The following is a 24,476-nucleotide window of genomic DNA, read 5'->3' on the forward strand; positions in this document are numbered from 1 at the left end:
TATCCTACTTAAAGGGTCTATCCAACAAGAAGATCTAACAATTGTAAATATCTATGCCCCGAACATGGGAGCAGCCAATTATATAAGGCAATTAATAACAAAAGCAAAGAAACACATTGACAACAATACAATAATAGTGGGGGACTTTAACACCCCCCTGACTGAAATGGACAGATCATCTAAGCAAAAGATCAACAAGGAAAGAAAGACTTTAAATGACACACTGGACCAAATGGACTTCACAGACATATTCAGAACATTCCAACCCAAAGCAACGGAATACACATTCTTCTCTAGTGCCCATGGAACATTCTCCAGAATTGACCACATCCTAGGTCACAAATCAGGTCTCAACCGGTACCAAAAGATTGGGATCATTCCCTGCATATTTTCAGACCACAATGCTTTGAAACTAGAACTCAATCACAAGAGGAAAGTCGGAAAGAACTCAAATACATGGAGGCTAAAGAGCATCCTACTAAAGAATGAATGGGTCCACCAGGAATTTAAGGAGGATTTAAAAAATTCATGGAAACCAATGAAAATGAAAACACAACTGTCCAAAATCTTTGGGATACAGCAAAGGCAGTCCTGAGAGGAAAGTATATAGCAATACAAGCCTTTCTCAAGAAACAAGAAAGGACTCAAATACACAACCTAAGCCTACACCTAAAGGAGCTGGAGAAAGAACAGCAAATAAAGCCTAAACCCAGCAGGAGAAGAGAAATCATAAAGATCAGAGCAGAAATCAATGAACTAGAAACCAAAAGAACAGTAGAACAGATCAACGAAACTAGGAGCTGGTTCTTTGAAAGAATTAACAAGATTGATAAACCCCTGGCCAGACTGATCAAAAAGAAAAGAGAAATGACCGAAATCAACAAACTCATGAATGAAAGAGGAGAGATCACAACCAACACCAAAGAAATACAAACAATTATAAGAACATATTATGAGCAACTCTAAGCCAGCAAATTAGATAACCTGGAAGAAATGGGTGCATTCCTTGGGGCACCTGGGTGGCTCAGTTGGTTAAGCAACTGCCTTCGGCTCAGGTCATGATCCTGGAGTCCCGGGATCGAGTCCCACATCGGGCTCCCTGCTCAGCAGGGAGTCTGCTTCTCCCTCTGACCCTCTTCCCTCTCGTGCTCTCTATCTCTCATTCTCTCTCTCTCAAATAAATAAATAAAATCTTTAAAAAAAAAAAAAGAAATGGGTGCATTCCTAGAGATGTATCAACTACCAAAATTGAACCAGGAAGAAATAGAAAGCCTGAACAGACCTATAGCCACTAAGGAAATTGAAGCAGTCATCCAAAATCTCCCAACAAACAAAAGCCCAGGGCCAGATGGCTTCCCAGGGGAATTCTATCAGACATTTAAAGAAGAAGTAATACCTATTCTCCTGAAACTGTTCCAAAAAATAGAAATGGAAGGAAAACTTCCGAACTCATTTTATGAGGCCAGCATTACCTTGATCCCCAAACTATACAAAGACCCCATCAAAAAGGAGAATTACAGACCAATATCTTTGATGAACATGGATGCAAAAATTCTCACCAAAATACTAGCCAATAGGATCCAACAGTACATTAAAAGGATTATTCACCACGACCAAGTGGGATTTATCCCTGGGCTGCAGGCTGGTTCAACATCCGCAAATCAATCAACGTGATACAATACATTAACAAAAGAAAGAACAAGAATCATATGATCCTCTCAATAGATGCAGAAAAAGCATTTGACAAAGTACAGCATCCTTTCTTGATCAAAACTCTTCAGAGTATAGGGATAGAGGGTACATACCTCAATATCATAAAAGCCATCTACGAAAAACCTACAGCGAATATCATTCTCAATGGGGAAAGGCTGAGAGCTTTTCCCCTAAGGTCAGGAACGCGGCAGGGATGTCCACTCTCACCACTGCTATTCAACATAGTATTAGAAGTCCTAGCCACAGCAATCAGACAACAAAAAGAAATCAAAGGCATCCAAATCGGCAAAGAGGAAGTCAAACTCTCACTCTTTGCAGATGATATGATACTGTATGTGGAAAACCCAAAAGACTCCACCCCAAAACTGCTAGAACTCATGCAGGAATTCAGTAAAGTAGCAGGCTATAAAATCAATGCACAGAAATCAGTGGCATTCCTATACACCAACAACAAGAGAGAAGAGAGACAAATCAAGGAGTCGATCCCATTCACAATTGCACCCAAAACCATTAGATACCTAGGAATAAATTTAACCAAAGAGGCAAAGGATCTGTACTCAGAAAACTATAAAATACTCATGAAAGAAATTGAAGAAGACACAAAGAAATGGAAAAATGTTCCATGATCATGGATTGGGAGAACCAACATTGTGAAGATGTCAATGCTACCTAGAGCAATCTACACATTCAATGCAATCCCCATCAAAATACCATCCACTTTTTTCAAAGAAATGGAACAAATAATCCTAAAATTTGTATGGAACCAGAAGAGACCCCGAATAGCCAGAGGAATATTAAAAAAGAAAAGCAAAGCTGGCGGCATCACAATTCCGGACTTCCAGCTCTATTACAAAGCTGTCATCATCAAGACAGTACGGTACTGGCACAGAAACAGACACATAGATCAATGGAACAGAATAGAGAGCCCAGAAATGGACCCTCAACTCTATGGCCAACTTATCTTTGATAAAGCAGGAAAGAATGTCCAATGGAAAAAAGACAGTCTCTTCAACAAATGGTGTTGGGAAAATTGGACAGCCACATGCAGAAGAATGAAACTGGACCATTTCCTTACACCACACACAAAAATAGACTCCAAATGGTTGAAAGACCTAAACGTGATACAGGAGTCCATCCAAATCCTAAAGGAGAACACAGGTAGCAACCTCTTCGACCTCAGCCGCAGCAACTTCTTCCTAGAAACATCGCCAAAGGCACGGAAGCCAGGGCAAAAATGAACTATTGGGATTTCATCAAGATAAAAAGCTTTGGCACAGCAAAAGAAACAGTCCACAAAACCAAAAGACAACCGACAGAATGGGAGAAAATATTTGCAAATGACATATCAGATAAAGGGCTAGTATCCAAAATCTATAAAGAACTTATCAAACTCAACACCCAAAGAACAAATAATCCAGTCAAGAAATGGGCAGAAGACATGAACAGACATTTTTCCAAAGAAGACATCCAAATGGCCAACAGGCACATGAAAAAGTGCTCAACTTCGCTCGGCATCAGGGAAATCCAAATCAAAACCTCAATGAGATACCACCTCACACCCGTCAGAATGGCTAAAATGAACAAGTCAGGGAACGACAGATGTTGGCGGGGATGTGGAGAAAGGGGAACCCTCCTACACTGTTGGTGGGAATGCAAGCTGGTGCAACCACTCTGGAAAACAGTATGGAGGTTCCTCAAACAGTTGAAATTAGAGCTACCATTCGATCCAGCAATTGCACTACGGGGTATTTACCACAAAGATACAAATGTAGGGACCCGAAGGGGTACGTGCACCCCAATGTTTATAGCAGCAATGTCCACAATAGCCAAACTGTGGAAAGAGCCAAGATGTCCATCGACAGATGAATGGATAAAGAAGAGGTGGTATATATACACAATGGAATATTATGCAGCCATCAAAAAGAATGAGATCTTGCCATTTGCAATGACATGGATGGAACTGGAGGGTCTTATGCTTAGTGAAATAAGTCAACCAGAGAAAGACATGTACCATATGACCTCACTGATATGAGGAATTCTTAATCTCAGGAAACAAACTGAGTGTTACTGGAGTGGTTGGGGGTGGGAGGGATGGGGTGGCTGGGTGATAGACATTGGGGAGGGTATGTGCTACGGTGAGCACTGTGAATTGTGCAAGACTGTTGAATCACCGATCTGTACCTCTGAAACAAATAATGCAACATATTTTTTTTAAATGTTTTATTTATTTATTCATGAAAGTCAGAGAGAGAGAGAGAGAGAGAGAGGCAGAGGCAGAGGGAGAAGCAGGCTCCCCGCCTAGCAGGGAGCCTGATGCGGGACTCGATCCCAGGACCCTGGGATCATGACCTGAGCCGAAGGCAGACGCTTAACCATCTGAGCCACCCAGGCGCCCAATGCAACATATTTTAAGAAAAAAGAAAAAGAAGAAGATAGCAGGAGAGGAAGAATGAAGGGGAGTAAGTCAGAGGGGGAGACGAACCATGAGAGGTGATGGACTCTGAAAAACAAACTGAGGGTTCTAGAGGGGAGGAGGGTAGGGGGATGGGTTAGCCTGGTGATGGGTGTTAAAGAGGGCACATTCTGCATGGAGCACTGGGTGTTATGAACAAACAATGAATCGTGGAACACTACCTCAAAAACTAATGATGTAATATATGGTGAATAACATAACAATAAAAAAATTAAAAAAAAATCGAAAACATCTGTTCACACAAACACTCATACACCAATGCTTAAATAATAGCCAAAAAGTGGAAACAACCCAAATGTCCATCAGTAGATGAACGGATCAACAAAATGTGGTATTATATGGTAAATGGAATATTCAGCAACCTAAAAAATGAAATATTGACACAGGCCACAGCATGGATGAATCTTGAAAACATTTTGCTGAGTGAACAAAACCAGACACAGAAGTCTGATTCATTCCATCAGTATGAAATTTCCATAATAGACAAATCTATGGCAGCAGAAGGAAGGTTCATGATTGCCTACACCGGGAGAAGTGGGAAGTGGGGGTGAGTGCTAAAATGTACAGGGCTTATCTTTGGTGAAAATATTTTAAAATTGATTATGGTGATGGTTGCACAACTATGTGAATATACTAGAAACCACTGGATTGTATATTTTATTAAATGGGTGAATCATACGGTATGTGAATTACATCTCAGTAAAACTGTTATTTAAAAAATCAAACGAAAGGGTGCCTGTGTGGCACAGTTGGTTAAGTATCTGACTCTTGGTTTTGGCTCAGGTCCTGATCTCAGGGTCATTATACCAAGCCCCACATCAGGTCCCACACTCAGTATGGAGTCTGCTTAAGATTCTCTCTCCCTCTTCCTCTGCCCCTCCATCCCCTCTACCCCATGCTTGCTCTCGCACTCTCTCTCTCAAATAAATGAGTAAATAAATAAATCTTTTTAAAAATGAAAAAAAAACAAAATGAAATAATCCCTGGGACAGGTGTGCAAGGGGCTATCCTTGGTCCTGAAGTATGCTTGTTTTCATACACTTGTCACAGTCTGTCATTTTCTTGTTTCTTTATTTGTGCATGGTTACTGCCTTTCTTCCCACCAACACGTAAATTCCAGAGGAGCAAGACCTTGTCTATTTTGTTGACCACTGTATTCATAGTGCCTAGTCCAAGAGTGGGGCATAGAAGGCACTCAGTAAATATTTCCCGATTAATTAAATAATCAATCACAAAGGCCATCTCCACCTTACCCAACTGAAGCATAACCCTACAAAGCCCAGAGTAACAAAGTCAGCAGCTTATTATTAATGACCTACTATGTGCTACAAACTTGCCATTTACAATGTCTCTTATTCAATATATACCCACTTACACTATAAATTCCAAGGTACTGGAACTTAGTCTGTCGCTCACCACCATATTCCCAGTAGCTAGCATAGTATCAGACACATAGTAGGAACACAACAAATATCTGATGAATGAATGAATGAACCAGGACAATGGTCATCTTATTCATTCATTCAACAAATATTCATTGAGCATCTACTATGTGTCAGGGCACTGTGGCATCATTTTATTTCTTTTTTTTAAGCACAAAGTGTTATTTATTTAGAGCAGGAGCATGGGGGAGGGGCAGAGGGAGAGCGACAGAGAGAATCTCAAGCAGGCTCTGCAAGCACAGAGCCCACCCAACATGGGGCTTGATCCCACAACCCTGTGTTCACGACTCAGGCGAAAATCAAGAGTTGGAAGCTTAACCGACCTAGCCACCCAAGCGCCCCGACATCATTTTATTCTTAAAACACCTCTCAGAGGGTTAAGGATTGTCATTCTGATTTACAAAAAAGGACACTGAGGCTCAGAAAATGGGGAGACACTTTCCAAAGGCCAAACTACTCTTCATGGAGCAATGAGGGAAACTAGCATTTATGAAGCACCTACTATATGCAAAACCATCAACTTACATTATCTCAATACTCACACGATGGCTATGGGGAAGGAATTGGGATTCCATTTTTGGATAAGGAGATACGCTCAGAGAGGTGCTGTCAGTTTTCAGAAACACACAGCCCGTCAGTGGCAGAGTACCAATAGCCCCGGGATGCCTAACACCTGAGAGTTTCCTTTCTTCTCCCACCACCTTGCCCTAAAGCAATGGGCTCTATCTTCCCCAGGGAGGCCACACTCACTCCTGGCAGTTGCTGTTGTAGCTGAAGACACATTTCTGAAGACTGTCCAGGGTCATGAGGCTGACATGCTCAAACATGTCAAGGGAGACCACTGAGCCCTGTGCCAGGCGCCGCCATTTACCCTGGAAGAGAAAGAGACACACGGCAAATTGACGTGGAGACCGCAGACTTTAAGCCAGGCTGCCAATGACCTAGCTGCCTGCTTACTATAAGCCCACTTTATAGGGTAAAGGAAGTGAAGCTTCCTGACATCACCCGGCTTACCCATGAGTCGGAGCCTGGACCAGTCTCACTCCCAGGATACCCTCTTCCCAAGAAACCTTGCGACTCACATGCATGATGTCAGTGCACTGGTTGAAGATCTTCATGTAGGGCTTCAGGATGTCAAAGTGGAAGGCAGGTGTCAGCAGGCGGCGGTGGCGGCTCCATTTGTCACCTTTGCTCAGCAGCAGCCCATCTCCTGGGCCCAGAAGACTGAGATTAAGGGCCTCTTCTATTACTCTGAAACCCTACAAGAAACCCCACTCCTCTTCCCCGAAGCCCCAGCCCACTCACCCACTCCCACACTCACCTAGCCAAGGTTTCAGGAAACCATAGAAAAGGTCATCCTTGGGGGCAATGGCAGCTGTGGAGAGAGAAGAGTTGGTGATGACTCAAAACAGAGTTCTGACCCTTGACCTCTGCTTATGACCTCCTTGGGCCTCCTCTCTGAGCTCCAAACTCCACCTCACCCCTCCAGTTCCTCCTCTAAACCTGCCCCAGAAAGATCCTTATAACATGCTGATCTGAACATGAGCCTCCCCTGCTCAGATACCTCCCATGGCTCCCTATCACCCTGGTAAGAAAATTCAAGCTCAGGCTAGCACTGAAGGCCCTGCCCCATCCTGCCCCTGTATGCCTCTCCCACCTCACCCCTCAACACACACCAAATAACCCCACATGCTGGCCCTACTTCCAAACCTGTGCTCTCCATCCAGGATGACCCTCTTCACCCTAATCACCCCTCTTTTTTGCCAACTCAGGCCATCTGAATTACACCTCCTGTGCTCTCTGTCTCCAGTCTGCCCTGCACTCTGGTCCCAGGAGGTCTTATCAGATGCTAGATCCGACCATGTCCCTTCCTACTCACACTCATTAGCCGCAACCACCAGCTGCTCAGACCATTTTCAAAGCCTTGAATCATCTACCCCAGTCCAGACCTCTCTCAAAACATCTCCATCCTCCATTCTCTACATGCTCAATCTTCTAACATCACAGAATTTTCTCATCTCCTTGAAAAAGTCACATTCTCTCTCTGCTCCAGGTCTGTCTACCACATGCCCTCTCTGCCTCAAACACTCCCCCTCATCCTCCTCTGCTTGGATGCTATCCCTCCTCTATCAGTCACTCTAGACTGTATCCATCCAGTTACAGGCCCCCTGAGAGGAGGGACCACGTTGATCACTGATAATGGGCTTTTAGAGAGGGAGAGAGGAAGGAGGACCAGAGGGAGAGGGAGAGACAATCTTTTTCTTAGCGATTTTTGTATTTAAGAGAGAACGGGGGAGGAGCAGAGGAAGAGGGACATGTGGACTCCACGCTGAGCACAGAGCCCAACGCGGGGCTTGATTCCACAACCCTGAGATCATGACCTGAGCTAAAGTCAAGAGTCAGACAATCAACCAACTGAGCCACCCAGGCGCCCTGGGAGAGAAATCTTAAGCAGGCTCCACGCCCAGCACGGAGCCCAACGTGGGGCTCGATCTCACAACCCTGAGATCACGACCTGAGCCGAAATCAAGAATCAAATGCTTAACCAACTGAGCCACCCAGGCACTCCTAGTGTTAAATAACTTTTTTATTGAATGAACCAACCAAAGGATGAATGAATGCAAAAATGGACAGATGGATAGATGGATGGGTGAGTGAGTGAATTCCCTTTCTATGTTGAGCAGACTTGGGACAGAATGGACAGGGGCCCAGAAAGGAAGTACCTGAAATTCAAGTGATGTCACTTTTATCTGAGATGTGACTCAGCCACTTACACACACAGTACCTAAGAACTGGCCAATCGTGCACAGAGTCATCTGTCCACTCATCCTCCTATTCAGAACATCTCTTCTACCATCTTCCTTTACCCAACCCATGCTGGGCAATGCTGGGGACCAGAGATGGCTCAGCTCCACACCCTGCCTGGAAGAGCTCCAGGTGGGGTGAGAAAGGGAAGCAGAGGCACGCCATGCAATGATCTACAAGATAGAAAGTATGCCAGAAGCAAAGGGAGGCACAGAAAAAGGGCTGCTGGAAGTCAAAGCAGGCTTCCAGGAAGAGGCAACATTGGAGAAGAAGGTGGAATTCTGGTCACTCCTTTACTCTCTGGGATCTGGACTCCAACCTAGGCCCTTTGAGGGTCTTTCTGATATACAGACCTGTTCAATGGCTGTCCTATTTAAAACAACACCCATCATTCCTTAACGCCCCCAAGGTAAAACACAAGCTCATTTGCTTTGCACATAGGTGCTCTGAGTCTACCTCCTGTCTCATCGCCTACTCCTCCCCACACATCATCTTCCCTCCGGACACCCCAAGTCACCTGAATTCCCCTGGTACTTTTACACATCTACACCTTTGTCCTGGTAGAACCCTCCACCTGAGACTTCTCATATGGCAAACTCCAAACATCCTTCAAGGCCCAGCTTCACTAACACCCCCTCCAGGAAGTCTCTCCAGCTGAACCCTTGTTCTCCCATCCTCGGGTCCTTACTCCACTTCAACTCTGACCACTTGATTCCAGGAGGGTCTGTGTCCAGGCTGCCTTTCCCATTTTACTGAAGTGTCCCCTTCAGTAAAAAGGGGATGGTAACATCTATCCTGGATGAGGTCATATAAGAAAGGCCCCACGCAGTGCCCAGCAGGAAAGTCCATATCACTGTGGTTGAGAGCCTGGCCTCTGGGCAGGCCAGGCCCAGGTTCAAATCCCAGCCCGACCACTAACTCCATGTGTAAACTTGGGCACGTTAGCCCTCTGTCCCTCCACTTCCTCATCTGCCACAGGAGAAACAGAACAACCCTGCCTGCCTTGTACCATCCCTACAAAAACTCAAAGAGCTAAGATGTTCCTGGCACATGGCAGGTGCTCATTAAATATTTGTACACACATATGAATAATTAACCAACTGCTGGCCATTTTTATAACTAGGACTATAATTATTGGTCACTGGTGTCAAGAACTTGTGAGATCAATATCTGCGTCTCCAGCCCCCAGCAAGCCCCTACTAGTGAAAAATAAATGCCTAGCCATCGTGGAAAGCAGTTTGGTGGTTCCTTAAAAAGTTAAAGGTAGAATTCCCATATGGCCCTGCATTTCTACTCCTTGGTGTCTACCCAGGAGAAAATGAAAACATACATGCCTGTTCATAGCATCATTTGTAATAGCCCAAAGGTAGAAACAACCCAAATAACTGTCAGCGGAGGAGTGGATAAACAAATGTGGTATATCTATATATCCAGACAATGGAATATTACTCAGCCTTAAAAAGGAATAAAGCCCTGGTCATCGCTACTCTGTGGATGAACCTCGGAAACATTTTGCTGAGTGAAAGAAGTCAGTTGCAAAAGACCACATTGTATATAATTCCTTTCCTATGACATATCCAGAACAGGCCAAGCCATAGAGACAGAAAGGAGATTGGGGGGATGCACCAGGAGATGGGGGGAGAGGAGAATGGGAAGTAATTACCTAATGGGCTCAGGCTGTTTTATGGAGCTGTGAATAAGTTTGAAACGAGAGAGAGCCGAGGGTTGCACAACACTGGGAACACTCGAAATACCTTACAGTTTAAAACTGTGTACTTTAAAATGGTTAATTATATGTTACGTGAATTTCAGCCCCAAACAAAATGAATGTAGAAAGACAAGCTATAATTACATGCCTATATATCATGTTTCATCCTCTATAAATCATTTTCACCTTCTTTCACCCATTAATCCTCTCCATCCCAATTGCCCAATAGAAGACGGAGAAACAGAGGTCCAAGAGGAGCCATGCCTTTCTCAGGCTCCATGGGCTGTGTGGGTTTGGGCCCCGAGCAGCGAGCTCCCCAGGTGTGGCCCTGTGGAGGCCCCAGTGGGGAATGCGATCCACAGCTTGGGGCCAGGCCTGTCTGTCCGGACTCACAGCCCCACCCTCCCAGCTAGAGCCCCCCATCTGACTCCTCCAGCAGGGGAGGTAGTGGATGTCCTGCCCGGCCTGAGGGAGGGGAGGGGAGAGGAAAGGAGCGGCAGAGGCCTGGGCATCTGCTATGCACTGAGGCCACACTGGGGGCTTCACTCCCTATTCTAGTTGGGGTCTCACAACCACGGAGGACAGTACCCAGGAAACTGGGAGTCTTAGGAGTCGGGGGGAAGTAGGAGGAGTCAGGAGAGAATGAGAAGAAGGGGAAAGAAAAACAGGATATGAAAAAGGCAGGAGAGAACAAATCCTCAGGAGCACCTACCCACATCATCTGGAGCCTTCACAACCACCCTATTTTCCAGAGCAGAAACTGAGGCCCTGTGAGGCTAGATGAATTTCTTGGTCACACAGCAAGTACGGCTCCAGCCAGGATCAGAGCCCAGCCTGCCTAAGTCCTAGCCGAGGGCTCTTCCCACAACTTGGTGCCCATCCCTTGGAAAAGTCACCTTTCCCAGGGTCTAGGTTCCCCGTTTGTGCAGTGGGGTAGGCATCCCCTCACAAATGCAGTAATGGTGGGGAGGGCATAGCTGGGAAGGGAAGAATGGCAGCCCTTCCTCTTTCATGGCTCCAGGGTGGCAGCCTTGATGGTGGTCTCCTAGACATGGGTTTGCAGAGGCCCAAGCTGGGGCCAGAGATCTAAAAATCCCTGGAGCTCTTTCATTCCTCCCTCCTCTCTCAAATGCCCCTGATGCCTCTGGAGGTGCCCAGTTACATCCACACTGCAGATCCAGACTCCTATGAGGGGGCAGGGCTGGATGCAGACACACTCAGCCTTAGAGGGTTAGGACTGAGAATGGAAAAGCCCAGAGGAGAAAGCCATGATCTGTCTGGAGGGTCACCCCCAGGTCTTCCTGGAGAAGGGGTCATTGGATCTGGGTGTTGAAGGTTGAACGAGAGCTTGCCAAGCAGACCTGGGAGTCCTACACCTTGGGAGAGGTGTGGAATGCAGAAGGGAGAAGCGATCCTACCGCATCTCTTCTTCCACCAACCAGGGGCAGCCCAGGTGAAGCTGGAAGAGCCGCAGCGGAAATGTCAGAAGGCAAATGATGGGCTCCCATGGCTTAGAATTAAGCAGCAACCACTTAACAAAATCCTGGGCCAACAACTGCCTATCCAAACATGTTTGGATCTGACTTCCAGATGGGTAGACATCCTCTCAAATTTCCCAGGACTCTTAGATATTGTCCACCTTTTCCCATGCTATTCCCACTACCTGTATTACTGCGGCTGCTTTGGTGAGCTCCTATTCATCCTTCAAACCCCTACTCAAATGGCCCTTCCCCTGGATAGCCTATGTGCCTAGAAGCTCAAGTGAGCTCTGGGAGTTAAGGGGTTACCCATCACTCAAAGGCCCAGCCCACATACCTGAGGCACCCACTAGGGGCTTGATGTAGTCAGGGTGCACCAAAACCAACAGCGGCAGGACGGGTCCAATCCACACCAAAATCACATGGTGCATGTTGTCCAGCACCTTCTTCTCATCTTGGAGGCCCGTCTCATTTGGAAGATACTGCAGGAGGTGGTAGGGAAAAATAGCCCCACCTTCTCCAGCCTTTCCCTCCCGCCACCTCCCCTGTCCTCCAAACGAGCCCAGAAGAGCTGTAGGATTGGCTTTAGGAGGGCTGCACCTTGGTGAGCCTCCGTTCCCTCATCTGAGAAGTGGGGAAGAATCGACTCTCTGCTTGAGGGTGGTTGAGAAAATTCATGAGTGAACAAAACAAGAGAGCCCGGCACAAGGGCCTGACACATAGCTGGTGTTTAAGAAATAAAAAAACGGTAAAAGTGAGCACAATCATGATTAGCATTTATTGAGTATTTGCTCTGTCCAGAATAAACTATTACTAGTATTGTCACTTTTAACACGTACACGGGCTTGCAGTGTTAGGCACTGCTGTGGGCATTTTTCATATACTCATACCTTCAACCCACACAGCTATTCTGTGACATCGTTGCTACTATTTTTCCATTTTACTTTGCTCAGAAAGGTCAAATGACTTGTCTGAAGTTACAGGTGAATAAGTGATTGTCTTGGTTTGGGCTTCCCCAGAAGCAGGTCTTGAGACAAGGGTTCTAGGGCAAGTGGTTCATTTGAAGGTGGATCCCCAAAAACATGGGCAGGGGACTAAGGAAAGTGAGACGGGGAGGGAAGGCAGCCAGCAAAGGGGGGGCTGCCAAGGGTGTTATGGCCCTGGGCAACTCAGTGCTGCCCTCCTGGGGACCTCTGGGGGACACGTGTATCAGAGTCAACCCAGCAAAGGAAGAGTGAGCTGAGGTGTTTATACATCAACTCCTACAGTCCCATAGTCACTGGCTGAGGGACACACCTGGAGCATTAACGCTGACGCTCACAATGCACAGTGCCAGAGAAAGCCCTAGAATTCGGGTGCTGGCAGCTGGAGGTCAGGCCATCACATCCAGAAATGGGCAAAAGGATCCGGGCAGACACTGGAGTCATCTGCCACAGTGGCAAAGCCAGGATCTGAACACAGGCCACCCAGCTCCAAAATGCTTGCTCTTAACAAACACAAGGCAGAAGTACTTCAGGATCGGAGTTCAAATCTGTTCTCAGCAGCTGTGTGACCTTGAGCAAGTCACTTAACCTCTCTGAGCTCCAAAGATCAAATCCATAATATTGGGAAGATCCATCCCTATTCCATAGCCTGTGAGAATTAAGGGAGAGCTCAGATATTAAGGGACCTAACCCCTTGCCTGGCCAATTGCAAGGCCCAACAACTGCCAATCAAATGAATAAATGAATGAGTGAACAAGCCAATAAATGACTTCTCTCTGGCTCCTGTCTCCTTCTTAATCAGGTTCTAGCCCTGAGCCTGTCCACACCCAAGGGAAACCATGGCCTCACCCAGAACGCACAGCCCCAGGAGGCAGGCTGGGCCCACGGGGTCAAGGTTGGACTTCAGAACCGGCCCTGGCCAACTGTCTGGGACACCAGAGCCTGGCTACTACCTCTAGAACCACCAGTAAAGCCAGATGGCTTCTCAGAGTAAGAGCACTGGATATGGGGAATGACAAATGAGTAGAAGTTCATCTAACTGAGAAGGATATTCGGGGCAGGGGGCACAATTCCAGCAAAGGACATGGAGGTGGGAAGTCAGAGCCTGGTTGTAAGAATAGGAAGTCATTCTGCAGGACTAGACATGAGTAGGGCGGGAGTTAGAGTCTAAAGGGGCTTGAAAACTACCTGAGGAGCTGAGACTTTCTCCAGACAGCAGTGGGGAGCCATGGAGGGTGTGTGAGTAGAGGAGGGACGTGGTTGGTTTCAAGAATCCTCCTGGGGCCAGGATGGGGGATGGACTGGAGGCAGGAGCCCAGGGAGGAGGCTGGACCATGGTCCAGCAAGAGAGGATGAGGCCCGAGCAGGGGTGGGAGGTGAAAGGGAGGGAGGAGATTCAGGCACAAACGGGCAAAACTTAGTGAATGCTGGCCCCAGGGGAGTCATTCCTAAAGCCACATAAAATGTTCTCTGAGCTGTTGAGTGGAAATGTGTCTCCTGCTTCCTTCTTCTGGGACGCTCACTCCAAGTAGAATCCAAAATATTTCTAGAATCCCCTCATACTTCCAGGCTCTGCAGGACCCAGGAGTTGAGCACATCCACCACTGCATGGCAGGCTCAGTGCCAAGCATGCCACAGACATGACTTTAAGAGCTGTCAATACAATCTCACGAGGTTCTTAGGAACAATCATAATCCCCACACTGCAGATGGGGAAACTGAGGCACGGGTAGGTGAAGTCATTTGCTCAAGGTCACATGGCAGGAGAGGGTAGAGATGGGCATCAGGCACACACTGATGACCACTGCCCTTGAACTGCCTCTCCAAAGTCCACGTCTGCACTCGGCGTGAGGCCTGAACCAGGAAGGTCTCCACAACTGTCCCTCAGTTTCCTTTAGGCCTGCAAGGGGGACCAGATGAGTGCCAGAGGCAGTTAGGAGCTGGACTGTAGAACCCTAAAAGCCTCAGTGCCCTCAGAAGTCTGGCTTTCTTCTGACCTCTGAAACTCTTTTTGAAAAAGTGCAGGTTTTGTCATCCAGAAACAAGAGGCAGCAGAGGATACAGAGCTAAGAGCAGGGACTCTGGAGCCAGATGGCCTGGGTTTGAACCCCAACTATGCCACCGGCAAGCTGTGTGACCTAGGGCCAGCCACTTAACCTCTCTGTGCCATAATAGTCTCAGGAGCAAAACGGGGGTAGTCATGGGAACTACCTCCTAGGATTGTCCAGAGGACTGAGTTAATATTTTAAAGCACCTGATCTAATGCTTAGCACCTGTATGTGAAGTAAGAAATGAAAGACAAGGCACGAGAATGAGAGAGACTGTGCAAACACAGTGGGGGTGGGGCAGGGCAACAACATCGACAGGAGTCCCCCACCCCCACCCCCACCCCCGGGGGTTACAGAACCTGACGACTTTCACAGGCACTGGCACCTGTTGCTTCGGCAACAGCCTGAAATTACAGAGAAAAACCTTCGAGTCAGCTCTGCCTCATCCCGGCTGTGTGACCTCAGGTCAACTGCTTGCCCTCTCTGAGCCTCAGTCACACCCTTATCCTGTAAAATGGGTCTGTTCATGGCTCCAGCCGGATTCCTGGGGGATGGCGGAAGCAGTCAGGCCCATCATCCTTACTGAATACCCGGGACCTGCCCAGCCACACACGCACCATGCCGAGGTGGCCCAGCAGCCAGCTGCGCCGGGGTGGCTGGGGGAAGCAGCTCAGGCGGCGGCAGGTGACGTAGAAGCGCCAGCAGAGCCTCAGGAACTGCATCAGCAGGCGGAAGAGGAAGAAGAGCAGGGAGAGCAGGAGCCCAGACACGGCATACAGGCGGAACGAGGTCTTCTCCACTCCCAGGAGGTGCAGCAGGTGTTCTGTGATGGGCAGCATCCTGGGGAGACACACGGGATGGGGGGGGGTCAGTGCACATAGGAACCACCCTCTGGCCATGTGTGCACCAGACACAGGATGACCTGTGGAGTCAAGCGGCGTGCACCCGGCACACCGCAGATGCTCAATACACAGGAGTCCTGGACCCCAAGGAAACCCCTCAACCTTTCCCCCAGCAGTGACCTGCAGCTGGCTGGCCAGATGGATGCACCAGTGCCCTGTCCACATGCCCTCAGCCTTGACTTTGCAGGGCATCCCTCCTGACTTCTCTGCCCATGAACAGATGGCCAGAGTGTTGGAAAATTTAAACACACACACACATTGAAAGCAGCTCTTAACCAATGACTGATAGATATTGCTGGATAGATACCTTCTCCCCTGGGGTGCCATGCTCCTGAGATGTGGGTTCCACATGCACCACCAGGCTTCCCCAGTGGTATTAAACTCCAGCTGCCCACCGTCAAAACTTTCTCTATTAGCTGCCTCCTTTCCCCTGTCTCCCCTCTTTTTCTTCTTTATTTAACTGAGGTGAGATTCGCCCAACATAAAACAAACCATTTGAAAGTACAGTTGACCCTTGAACAATGAAGGAGTTAGAGGTGCCAACCCCCTCATGCAGTCAGAATTCCATATATGAGTTTTGACTCCCCAAAATCTTAACTACTAATAGCCTACTATTGACTGGAAAGCCTTACTGATAACATAAAGTTATCATAACAAATACTTTGTATGTTATATGTATTATATACTGCATTCTTACAGTAAAGTCAGCTGGAGAAAAGAAAATATTGAAAAAAATCATAAGAAAGAGAAATCCATTTACGGGGCTGCACTGTAAAAATTCTGCATATAAGTGGACCCATGCAGTTCGAATCCATGTTGTTCAAAGGTCAACTATGTACAATTCAGTAGCATCTAGCACATCCACGGTGTTGTACCACCACCACCTCCATCTAGCCCTAAATTTTTTCCTCGCCCCGAAAGGAAATCCCATCCCAATTAGCAGTCATTCCCCATTCCCCTATACCTTCAAGCCCTGGCAACTGCTAATTTGCTTGCTTGCTTGCTTTCTCTCTCTTCCTTGCAAGTAGGCTCCATGCCCAGCTCAGAGCCCAATGTGGGGCTTGAACTCACGACTCTGAGGTCAAGACCTGAGCTGAGACCAGAGTCAGATGCTTAACCGACTGAGCCACCCAGGTGCCCCTAATCTGCTTTCTGCTTCTATGGATATTTTATTTCATATCAATGTGATCATATATTATATGACCTTTTGTGTCTGGCTGCTTTCACCCAGCATGATGTGTTCAAGGTTCATCCTCGTCATAGTGTGTATCAGAACTTCATTTCTTGCACCCCTGGGTAATATTCCATTGTAAGGATGTATCACAATTTGTTTATGCATTCATCTGTTAATGAACATCTGAGCTGCTCCCACCTCTGCCTATTGGGAAATGTGCAGCTATGAACATGCATGTACAGGTACATGTTAGAGTCCCTGTTTTCAATTCTTTGGGGTTCACTTTCTTTTTCCTTACTGGTATGTTCTGTGATCACTTCCCAAATAAGCTTCTCGCACTCAAATCCTTGCCCAGGGGTCAGCTCTTAAAGGAACCCAAATAAAGTGGGTAGGTAACAACAATATTAATAACACAGTGACCAGGTATGGAGCATTACAATGTGCTGTGAGCCACACTCAGGGATGGGCATGCCTCATTTTATGGAATCTTAAAGTGGTCCTTGGACTTAGGTCTTACATTCTCTCCACTTTCTGGACAACTGAATCTCAGTTCCTCTAACTCAAGGGAGATGGGAGCTGGCAGAGACCCCCTGAACGCCACCAATGGCCAAACTCCATCACTCTGGGGGCTCACAGATCTCAGACGATGCGAAGGAGACTCCTGAAAATGGATGGGTCCTGTCTTCATCTCACCTTTCCAACTCAGTCCAACCAGCCAATGGTTCCCTCTGCGCCCCACCTCCTGGGACAACATAGCTAAATGAACCCTGCCCTCCGGGTCCTCGCCTGAGTCCCCAGTCCCCGCCCACCCCTGCCCACGGTTCCCCCCATTAGGGTCTCAGACTCACTGGCTCCCAATGCCCAACTACATCCTCCATACAGAAGATGTGAAGTTTCTATGGGTTACCACACCCTGGGAAAACAGCTGGGTGGCTTATCACCAAATTTGGAGAGCCCCATTGGGATGGTCTGACTTACATTTTAAGTCATGCAGATGACATGACCACTCATTAAGATGGCTCCTTATCATGAAAGGAAATAACAAGAGTTGGCAAGCATGCAGAGAAATCTTGAACCCTTATGCGTTGCTCATGGGAATGTAAAATGGTGCCACTTTGCTGTGGAAAACAGTATGGTGGTTCCTCAAAATATTAGACACAGAATCACAATATGATCCAGCAATCCCACTTCTGGGTAGATCCCCAAAAGATGTGAAAGCAGGGAGCCAAACAGATATTTGCGCACCCATGTTCACAGCAGCATTAATCACAATAGCCAAAAGGTGGAAACAGGCCAAGTGCCCATCAGCAGAAGAACAGAGAAACATAATGTGGTCCATCCATAGAGGGGAATATAATTCAGCCTTAAAAAGGAAATTCTGACACCTGGTACAACGTGGATGAACCTCGAGGACATTATGTTAAGTGAAAAAAGAGACACAAAAAAACCAATGCTACATGAGCCCACTTATAAGAGGTCCCTAGAGGAGTCAGATTCAGAAACAGGAAGTAGATGGTGGGCCCGAGGGGCTGGGGGAAGGGGGACAGGGTGGGGGAGTTAGTGTTTAACAGGGACAGAGTTTTAATTGAAGAAGATGAAAAAGTTCTGGAGATGGATGGTGGTGACGGCTGTACAACAGTGTGAATGTACCTAGTACCACTGAACTGGACACCTAAAATGGTTAAGATGATAAATGTTATGTATATTTTAGCACAATTAAAACTCTTTTTTCAAATTTTTTTAAAGATTTATTTATTTATTTGGGGGGGAGGGGCACAGAAAGAGGGGGGAGAGAATCCCAAGCAGACTCTGCCCTGAGCGCGGGGCCCAATGCGGGGCCCGATCCCATAACCCTGAGACCATGACCTGACCCGACACCAAGAGTTGGACACTTAACTGACTGAGCCACCCAGGCACCCCAAAAAATCTTTTTAAAAAGACAGACTGCCTGGTGTAGACGATATGCCCTCTGGAAGGCCCGGTTAGGGGTCGGGGTGGGGAGCAAAAAACCTCCCAAAATGAAGCACAGAGAGCTCCAAGTCACAAGTCCCAGGCAGAAGGTTCTGGGCAGATCCAGGTGACATGCTCACCAGGGAGTAGCTGTGGATATTTGTTTCTTTACCAATTTAATAGTGGGTAGTGATTCTCCCCCAGCAATGCCAGGGAAGGCAGCTAGTGATTATGATTCAGAATTGTGACCTTCCTCTAAATACTCTCATATGCCAGGCCTCTTACCAAGTGTTCTACTTGCATTTCTTCGTCATTCAGTTGGCAAATCGTGTTTGAACCCCTCCTATGTGTGTGACTCTGTTCTGGGCATGGGGATGTAATGGCGAGCAGGACACACATGGTCCCAGCCCTTAAGACAGGTGGCCACCAAGAGACATGATAGAACACTATGTAAACACTGCATGTCTTGATGGAGATAAAGCAGGGATGGGGGAGGCTGAAAATGGGCCCCCCCAAAGATATCAGTTCTCTGGAACCTGAGAATGAGACCTCCTATGGCAAAGTCTTTGCAGATGGGACTAAGTTAAGGGTCTAGAGTAGCCTGGGTTGTCTAGGTTGGTCCCAGCTGGAATCTCAGTTGTAGTTGTCCTTATGAGGGAGAGGCAGAGGGACGGGGGCACCTGAGTGGCTCAGCTGGTTAAGCATCCAACTCTTGATTTTCGCTCAGGTCCTGATCTCATGGTCAGCCTCTGCTCCAAGCAGAAAGAGCACACACTATAGATCCCCAAATGGTTGTCACCCTGACAGCCTCCATCTTCTCATCTACAAAATGGTAACAAGAGCAAGAATCCATCTGATGCTCATGGGAGGAGCTCGATAAGTTGGGGACATTAAGTCCTCTACTTTCGGTAGCTGGGTTCCTCTTGCCCCCCTCCAAACAAGAGCATTCTGGCCAAGTCCCCCCCAAAAAAAGTGTTACAAAAAGTTTTGAGGTGGTACAGCCGCTTTGAGACGTGGGTTGGCAGTTCCTCAAAAAGTTAAAACATAGAATTGGCAGTTCCAAGGGGCGCCGGGGTGGCTCAGTCGGTTAAGCATCTGCCTTCAGCTCAGGTCATGATGTTGGGGTCCTGGGATCGAGCCCCATATCGGGCTCCCTGCCTGAGGGAGTCTACTTCTTCCTCTCCCTCTGCCCCTCCACCCCTGTTGGTGCTCTCTCTCTCTCTCAAATACATAAAACTTAAAAAAAAAAAAAGAATTGGCAGTTCCTCTCCTAGGTATATAGTCAAAAGAATGGAAAACGTACTCTGATACTTGTATGTGAATATGAATAGCTGCACTATTCAGAATAGCCAAAAGGTGGAAACAATCCCAAGGTCCATCAACAAATGAATGGATGAGTATCATGTGGTATATTTGTGCAATGGAATATTACTCGGCCATGAAAAGGAATGAGGTCCTGATATATGATACAACATAAATGAACCTCAAAAACATTATGCTGAGTGAAAGAAGCCAGATACAAAAGGCTTATAGTGTCTGATCCCATTTATATGAAATGTCCAGAACAGGCAAATCCAGAGAGATAGCAAGCAGACTGGTGGTGGTTGCCAGGGGCTGGCGGGGGGTAAGGGAGTGACTGCTACCAGGGACAGGATTTACTTTTGGGGAGAGGAAAATGTTTTGGAGCTAGATAGACGTGGTGGTTGCACAACACTGTGAATGTGCTAAATGCCACTGAACTGTTCATTTTTAAATAATTATTTTAGGGGCGCCTGGGTGGCTCAGTCGTTAAGCGTCTGCCTTCGGCTCAGGTCATGATCCCGGGGTCCTGGGATCGAGCCCCGCATCGAGCCCCGCATCGGGCTCCCTGCTCCGCGGGAAGCCTGCTTCTCCCTCTCCCGCTCCCCCTGCCTGTGTTCCCTCTCTCTCTCTCTGTCAAAATAAATAAATAAAATCTTTAAAAAATTATTTTATATTAGATAAACTTTGCTTCAATATTTAAAAATGAAAAAAAAAATGCTTTGAGGACCCATGAAAAATTTATCATGGTGGTTGCCTCTGGAAAGGGCCTGGAAAAACTGGGGGGCAGGAGTGGAAGGGAAACTTAACTTTCTCTGTCCATCTTTGGGGACTTTTTGATGTTCTATAACATGAGCACATACTGCCCATTCAAAAATGTTTTAATTAAATATAAAGATGAATCAATTGACTGTACAACCCAACGAATGAACTCTAATGTAAACTATGGACTTTAGTTAATCATAATGCGTTCACATTGGTTCATCAACTGTAGGAAACATATCACCCTAGGGGTGCCTGGGTGGCTCAGTTGGTTAAGGATCCAACTCTTGATTTCGGCTCAGGTCACTATCTTGGGGTTGTAGGATTGAGCCCCACGTCGGGCTCTGCGCTTAGCAGAGAGTCTGCTTGAGACTCTCTCTCTCTCTCCCCATATCCCCTAAAATAAATTAATAAACAAATAATTTTTTTTAAAAAAGAAGCATATCACCCTAATGGAAGATGTTAATGGTAGGGGAAATTGCAGGGAGTTAAGGGGTGTTTTGGAACTCTACACTTTCTGCATAATTTTTCTGTAACCCTAAAACTGCTCTAAAATATAAAGTCTATTTAAAAGTTAATTAGCTGGGGGGCACCTGGCTGGCTCAGTCTGTAGAGCATATGACTCTTGATCTCAGGGTTGTGAATGTGAGCCCCACATTGGGTGTAGAGATTACTTAAAAAGTTTTTTAAAACTTTTAAAAAAAGGTTAATTAGTTGAAATTAATGAAAAATGAATGAAGATGCTTCAGTTGGGGAGAGGGTGTTCTGGGGGCTCAGACAGCTGTTTTCTTTCTTGATATGGGTGCTGGTGACACGTGTTGGTTCAATTTGCAAAAACTCCTGAACTGCTCAGTTGTGGAAGGTACACTTTCCTATACCTAATTACACTTCAACTAAAAAAATTAAACATAAAATAAAAGGTTGTTTTGGGACTACATCTTGTTTTAAAATATGCATTTTTGACTGAAACAAGCCTGGTTTGACTCAAATCACAGCCCTGCCCCTCCCCGAGTAAGCAATCTTGAGTAGGTCTACTCCCCTCCCCCAGCCTCTGTTTGCCAATCTGTGAAATGGGTTAATAATAGCAGGCTGCTACCTCTTAAGATTGTTTGGGACACTTCAGTGAGATCAGGCAGCATGCAAATTTTAACCATTATTCCTATTTCCATTATTACTCTTTTATTGGAGGGAGAGAAAGTCAAAGCTGACACTCTCAGGATGCTCCAAGAGGCTGGTAAACCCGCTCCTCTGGTGCATCAGACACCAGGCAAGGACACCCAGGGGCCCCACCCTGGCAGAAGTGGCCCCACCAGTCCCGCTGGGGCTGGCATTATCTGAAAACTGAGGTGCCAGCGACTGGCTCAGTGGCCCACGCCCATGGAGCGCTGGTTTGTCAGGTTAGCCCGGCCGCCCGTCGGGGACTTGTCATACAAGGTGTGTGGGCTCCTGAGAAGGAATGCAGGACACAACCACGGCTCCCCCCAGAAACCACATATCTGCCTCTCCTTGAACCGCAGGTCCTGGAGCCCACTGGCAGCCTGGCAGCCAAGCCCCCAACACTGGCTCCACCATTCCACATCCTAGCCCTGCCCCGCACTCACTCTGGAAGCCTGTAGTTCAGACAGCCTACCCCCCTATCCCTACTCATGGCACCCTCTCTCTATGCCAAAGGGCTGCCTGACCCCAGGGACTCCCAAACTGCCATGCCCTAGAAGTCTGAGCCGAGAGGGGGCTTACTCCAAATTTCTGGGGTTCTGAGAAAGGACTTCAAAGGGCATTTCTAAGGTCAGAGCCAAGTTGGCCAATGGAGGTGGGAAGGAGAGTCTCAGCACAGCTTTGGGCATATTGTAGGTTTTTGCCTGCAGCTTCCTTGGCCCAAAGGAGATCCTGGCAGAAAACGAAGTTTTAAAAAAACACCAGTAATCTAGATCATTCCAGAACTGCAACTGTCTCTGCCCACCGTCCCAACCAAGTGTGGCCACACTCGGACACAAGCCTCGGAAAGGATTCCATAAAGCTCTGCCTCTTAGCTGTGTGACCTCAGGGGAGTGTCTGCACCTCTCTGAGCCTCAATTTCCTCATATGGAAGCCAGGAACTATATTACCCACTTCACAGGGCTTTGATGAAAATGTCACATTTTTAGTGTGCTCAGCTCAGCGCTTGGCACACAGCAAGCCCTTGATCAAAGGTGCCTCTCATTGCTGTTGAGGCTGCCACCATATTCATTACTGTTGTCCAGCCATCTGGGATTTGGAGAATGGAGCCCAGGCCTTGCCAGGGAGGAGGGATAGGATCCCTTTCTCTGTCTACAGAGTCATCCAAGCCCCTCTGTGGATACCAACCCAGGTCACCACTGGACACCAGCCCAGAGCTAATGTTACCTCTCAGAAACCCAAGCTGGGCTATACAGACAGACAAGGGCCATTGGAAAGTACACAGGATTTTGGGGTCAGACAGGACTGGTTTGTTCAAATCCCAGCTCCCCCACTATCTCCCTGTCTCCCTCCCACCACCAGCCTGAGACTCCTCAGGTGGCAGGCCTCAGCCACCAGGCATGGTCTGGGCTGGCTAGCCACCCCCTGGTCCAAGCCGGGAGGGCGAGGCCCTGGGACACCAAGGAGCATATATCTCTCCACTATCCAACAAAAACATCAGCTAGTACCAACTACAGGACTTCACACGTCCCTCACTGCCAACTCTGGGGGCCCAAGAGGGCATGTCTCTTCTCATAAAGGAGCATTTGGAGGCTCTGTGCCTACCACGGGTGGGTAGAGGGGCCATGAAGACAGCCGGATCACAAGCGTAAAAGTCCACGAGTGAGACGATGTGGAGTGACTCCAACCAGCCCTAAGAGGCGGCACAGGGCAGGGCTCGGATCCCCATGACCTGTCCTGTTGGGGAGGGGGCTCTTCTTGAGGTGCCTTCCCACCACGGATACCCAGAGACAAGGATACACACAGGACTCCGAGGCGCGCACTGAAAAAACTGCACTCACACGCCGCGACCGTCGGGGACACACCCACATCCCTCCCCCCCCCCCCGCCCCCCGCCCCAGACGTGCGTCCGGGACCCGCAGCCGCCGCTGGAGTCCTGGGGATCCCCGGCCGCCGCGGCGCGCAGACCCTCGCTGGCACACGGCGGGCACCCGCGCCGGGCGCCTCGGGTTACGGCCCCCCGCGTGCACTCACCCCGCGGGTCTCGGCCTCTGGCCCTCGGTCTAGATCCGCCCGCACCTCAACCTCGGCTCTGACCGCGCCGTCTGGCGGTCTGGCGCTTTAACCCCGCCCGGCCGAGCCGCGAGGCCCGCCTCCGGCCCGCCCCGGCCTGGCCAGCCCCTGGGCGGGGACCAAGGCGGGGCCCCCAGAGATGGAGAGAACGAAGACAGAGACGGGGAGGCAGGGAGAGCGACAGAGAGGGAAAGGCACAGAGCGGGAGATGGAGAGACTGACAGGTGGAGAGATGGGGAGAAAGACACAGACAGAGACAGCGAAAGAGACTTGTGGAGGTGCAAAGACTTGGACACCGAGCAGCCCGACACCGTCACATTCCCTGCACCTTTGCCGCTGCCTGGCTCCAATTAGTGCTCAGATCCCCCTGTGGCCCACGCCTTAACACCCTCCTCCCACACCAGTACCCCTCAAAGCCCCCACCTCAGGACCTGCTCCCAAGCTTGGAAAGGCGTCCCTTAGCCAGCAACCCTGAGGCTCCACGGGGCTCCCAGGAATCCTCAGACTCCACT

At 48.1% G+C, this 24,476-nt stretch overlaps 1 protein-coding gene across 4 annotated transcripts in view; it reads right to left on the reverse strand.

The window, feature by feature from the left end:
* CYP4F22 (cytochrome P450 family 4 subfamily F member 22) overlaps positions 1 to 24,476 on the reverse strand; it is an 80,366-nt gene that overhangs the window by 18,393 nt on the left and 37,497 nt on the right. For 2 of the 4 annotated variants that reach the window (XM_025864812.2, XM_025864815.2), the window contains exons 1-6: positions 23,926 to 24,011; positions 15,267 to 15,489; positions 11,957 to 12,101; positions 6,950 to 7,003; positions 6,711 to 6,838; positions 6,379 to 6,500 (exon numbers count right to left, since the gene is read on the reverse strand). In XM_025864812.2, the coding sequence (XP_025720597.2) occupies positions 6,379 to 6,500; positions 6,711 to 6,838; positions 6,950 to 7,003; positions 11,957 to 12,101; positions 15,267 to 15,488 (671 nt within the window). In that variant the 5' untranslated portion in view covers position 15,489; positions 23,926 to 24,011. Of the gene's footprint in view, positions 1 to 6,378; positions 6,501 to 6,710; positions 6,839 to 6,949; positions 7,004 to 11,956; positions 12,102 to 15,266; positions 15,490 to 23,925; positions 24,012 to 24,476 lie in introns of those variants that run through there. The other 2 variants (XM_025864813.2, XM_025864814.2) reach the window with 1 other exon arrangement.

The sequence above is a fragment of the Callorhinus ursinus genome, unplaced genomic scaffold (assembly GCF_003265705.2).
Source record: "Callorhinus ursinus isolate GAN/ISIS: 27379988/994484 unplaced genomic scaffold, GSC_fseal_2.0 scaffold131, whole genome shotgun sequence".
NCBI classification, from domain to species: domain Eukaryota; kingdom Metazoa; phylum Chordata; class Mammalia; order Carnivora; family Otariidae; genus Callorhinus; species Callorhinus ursinus.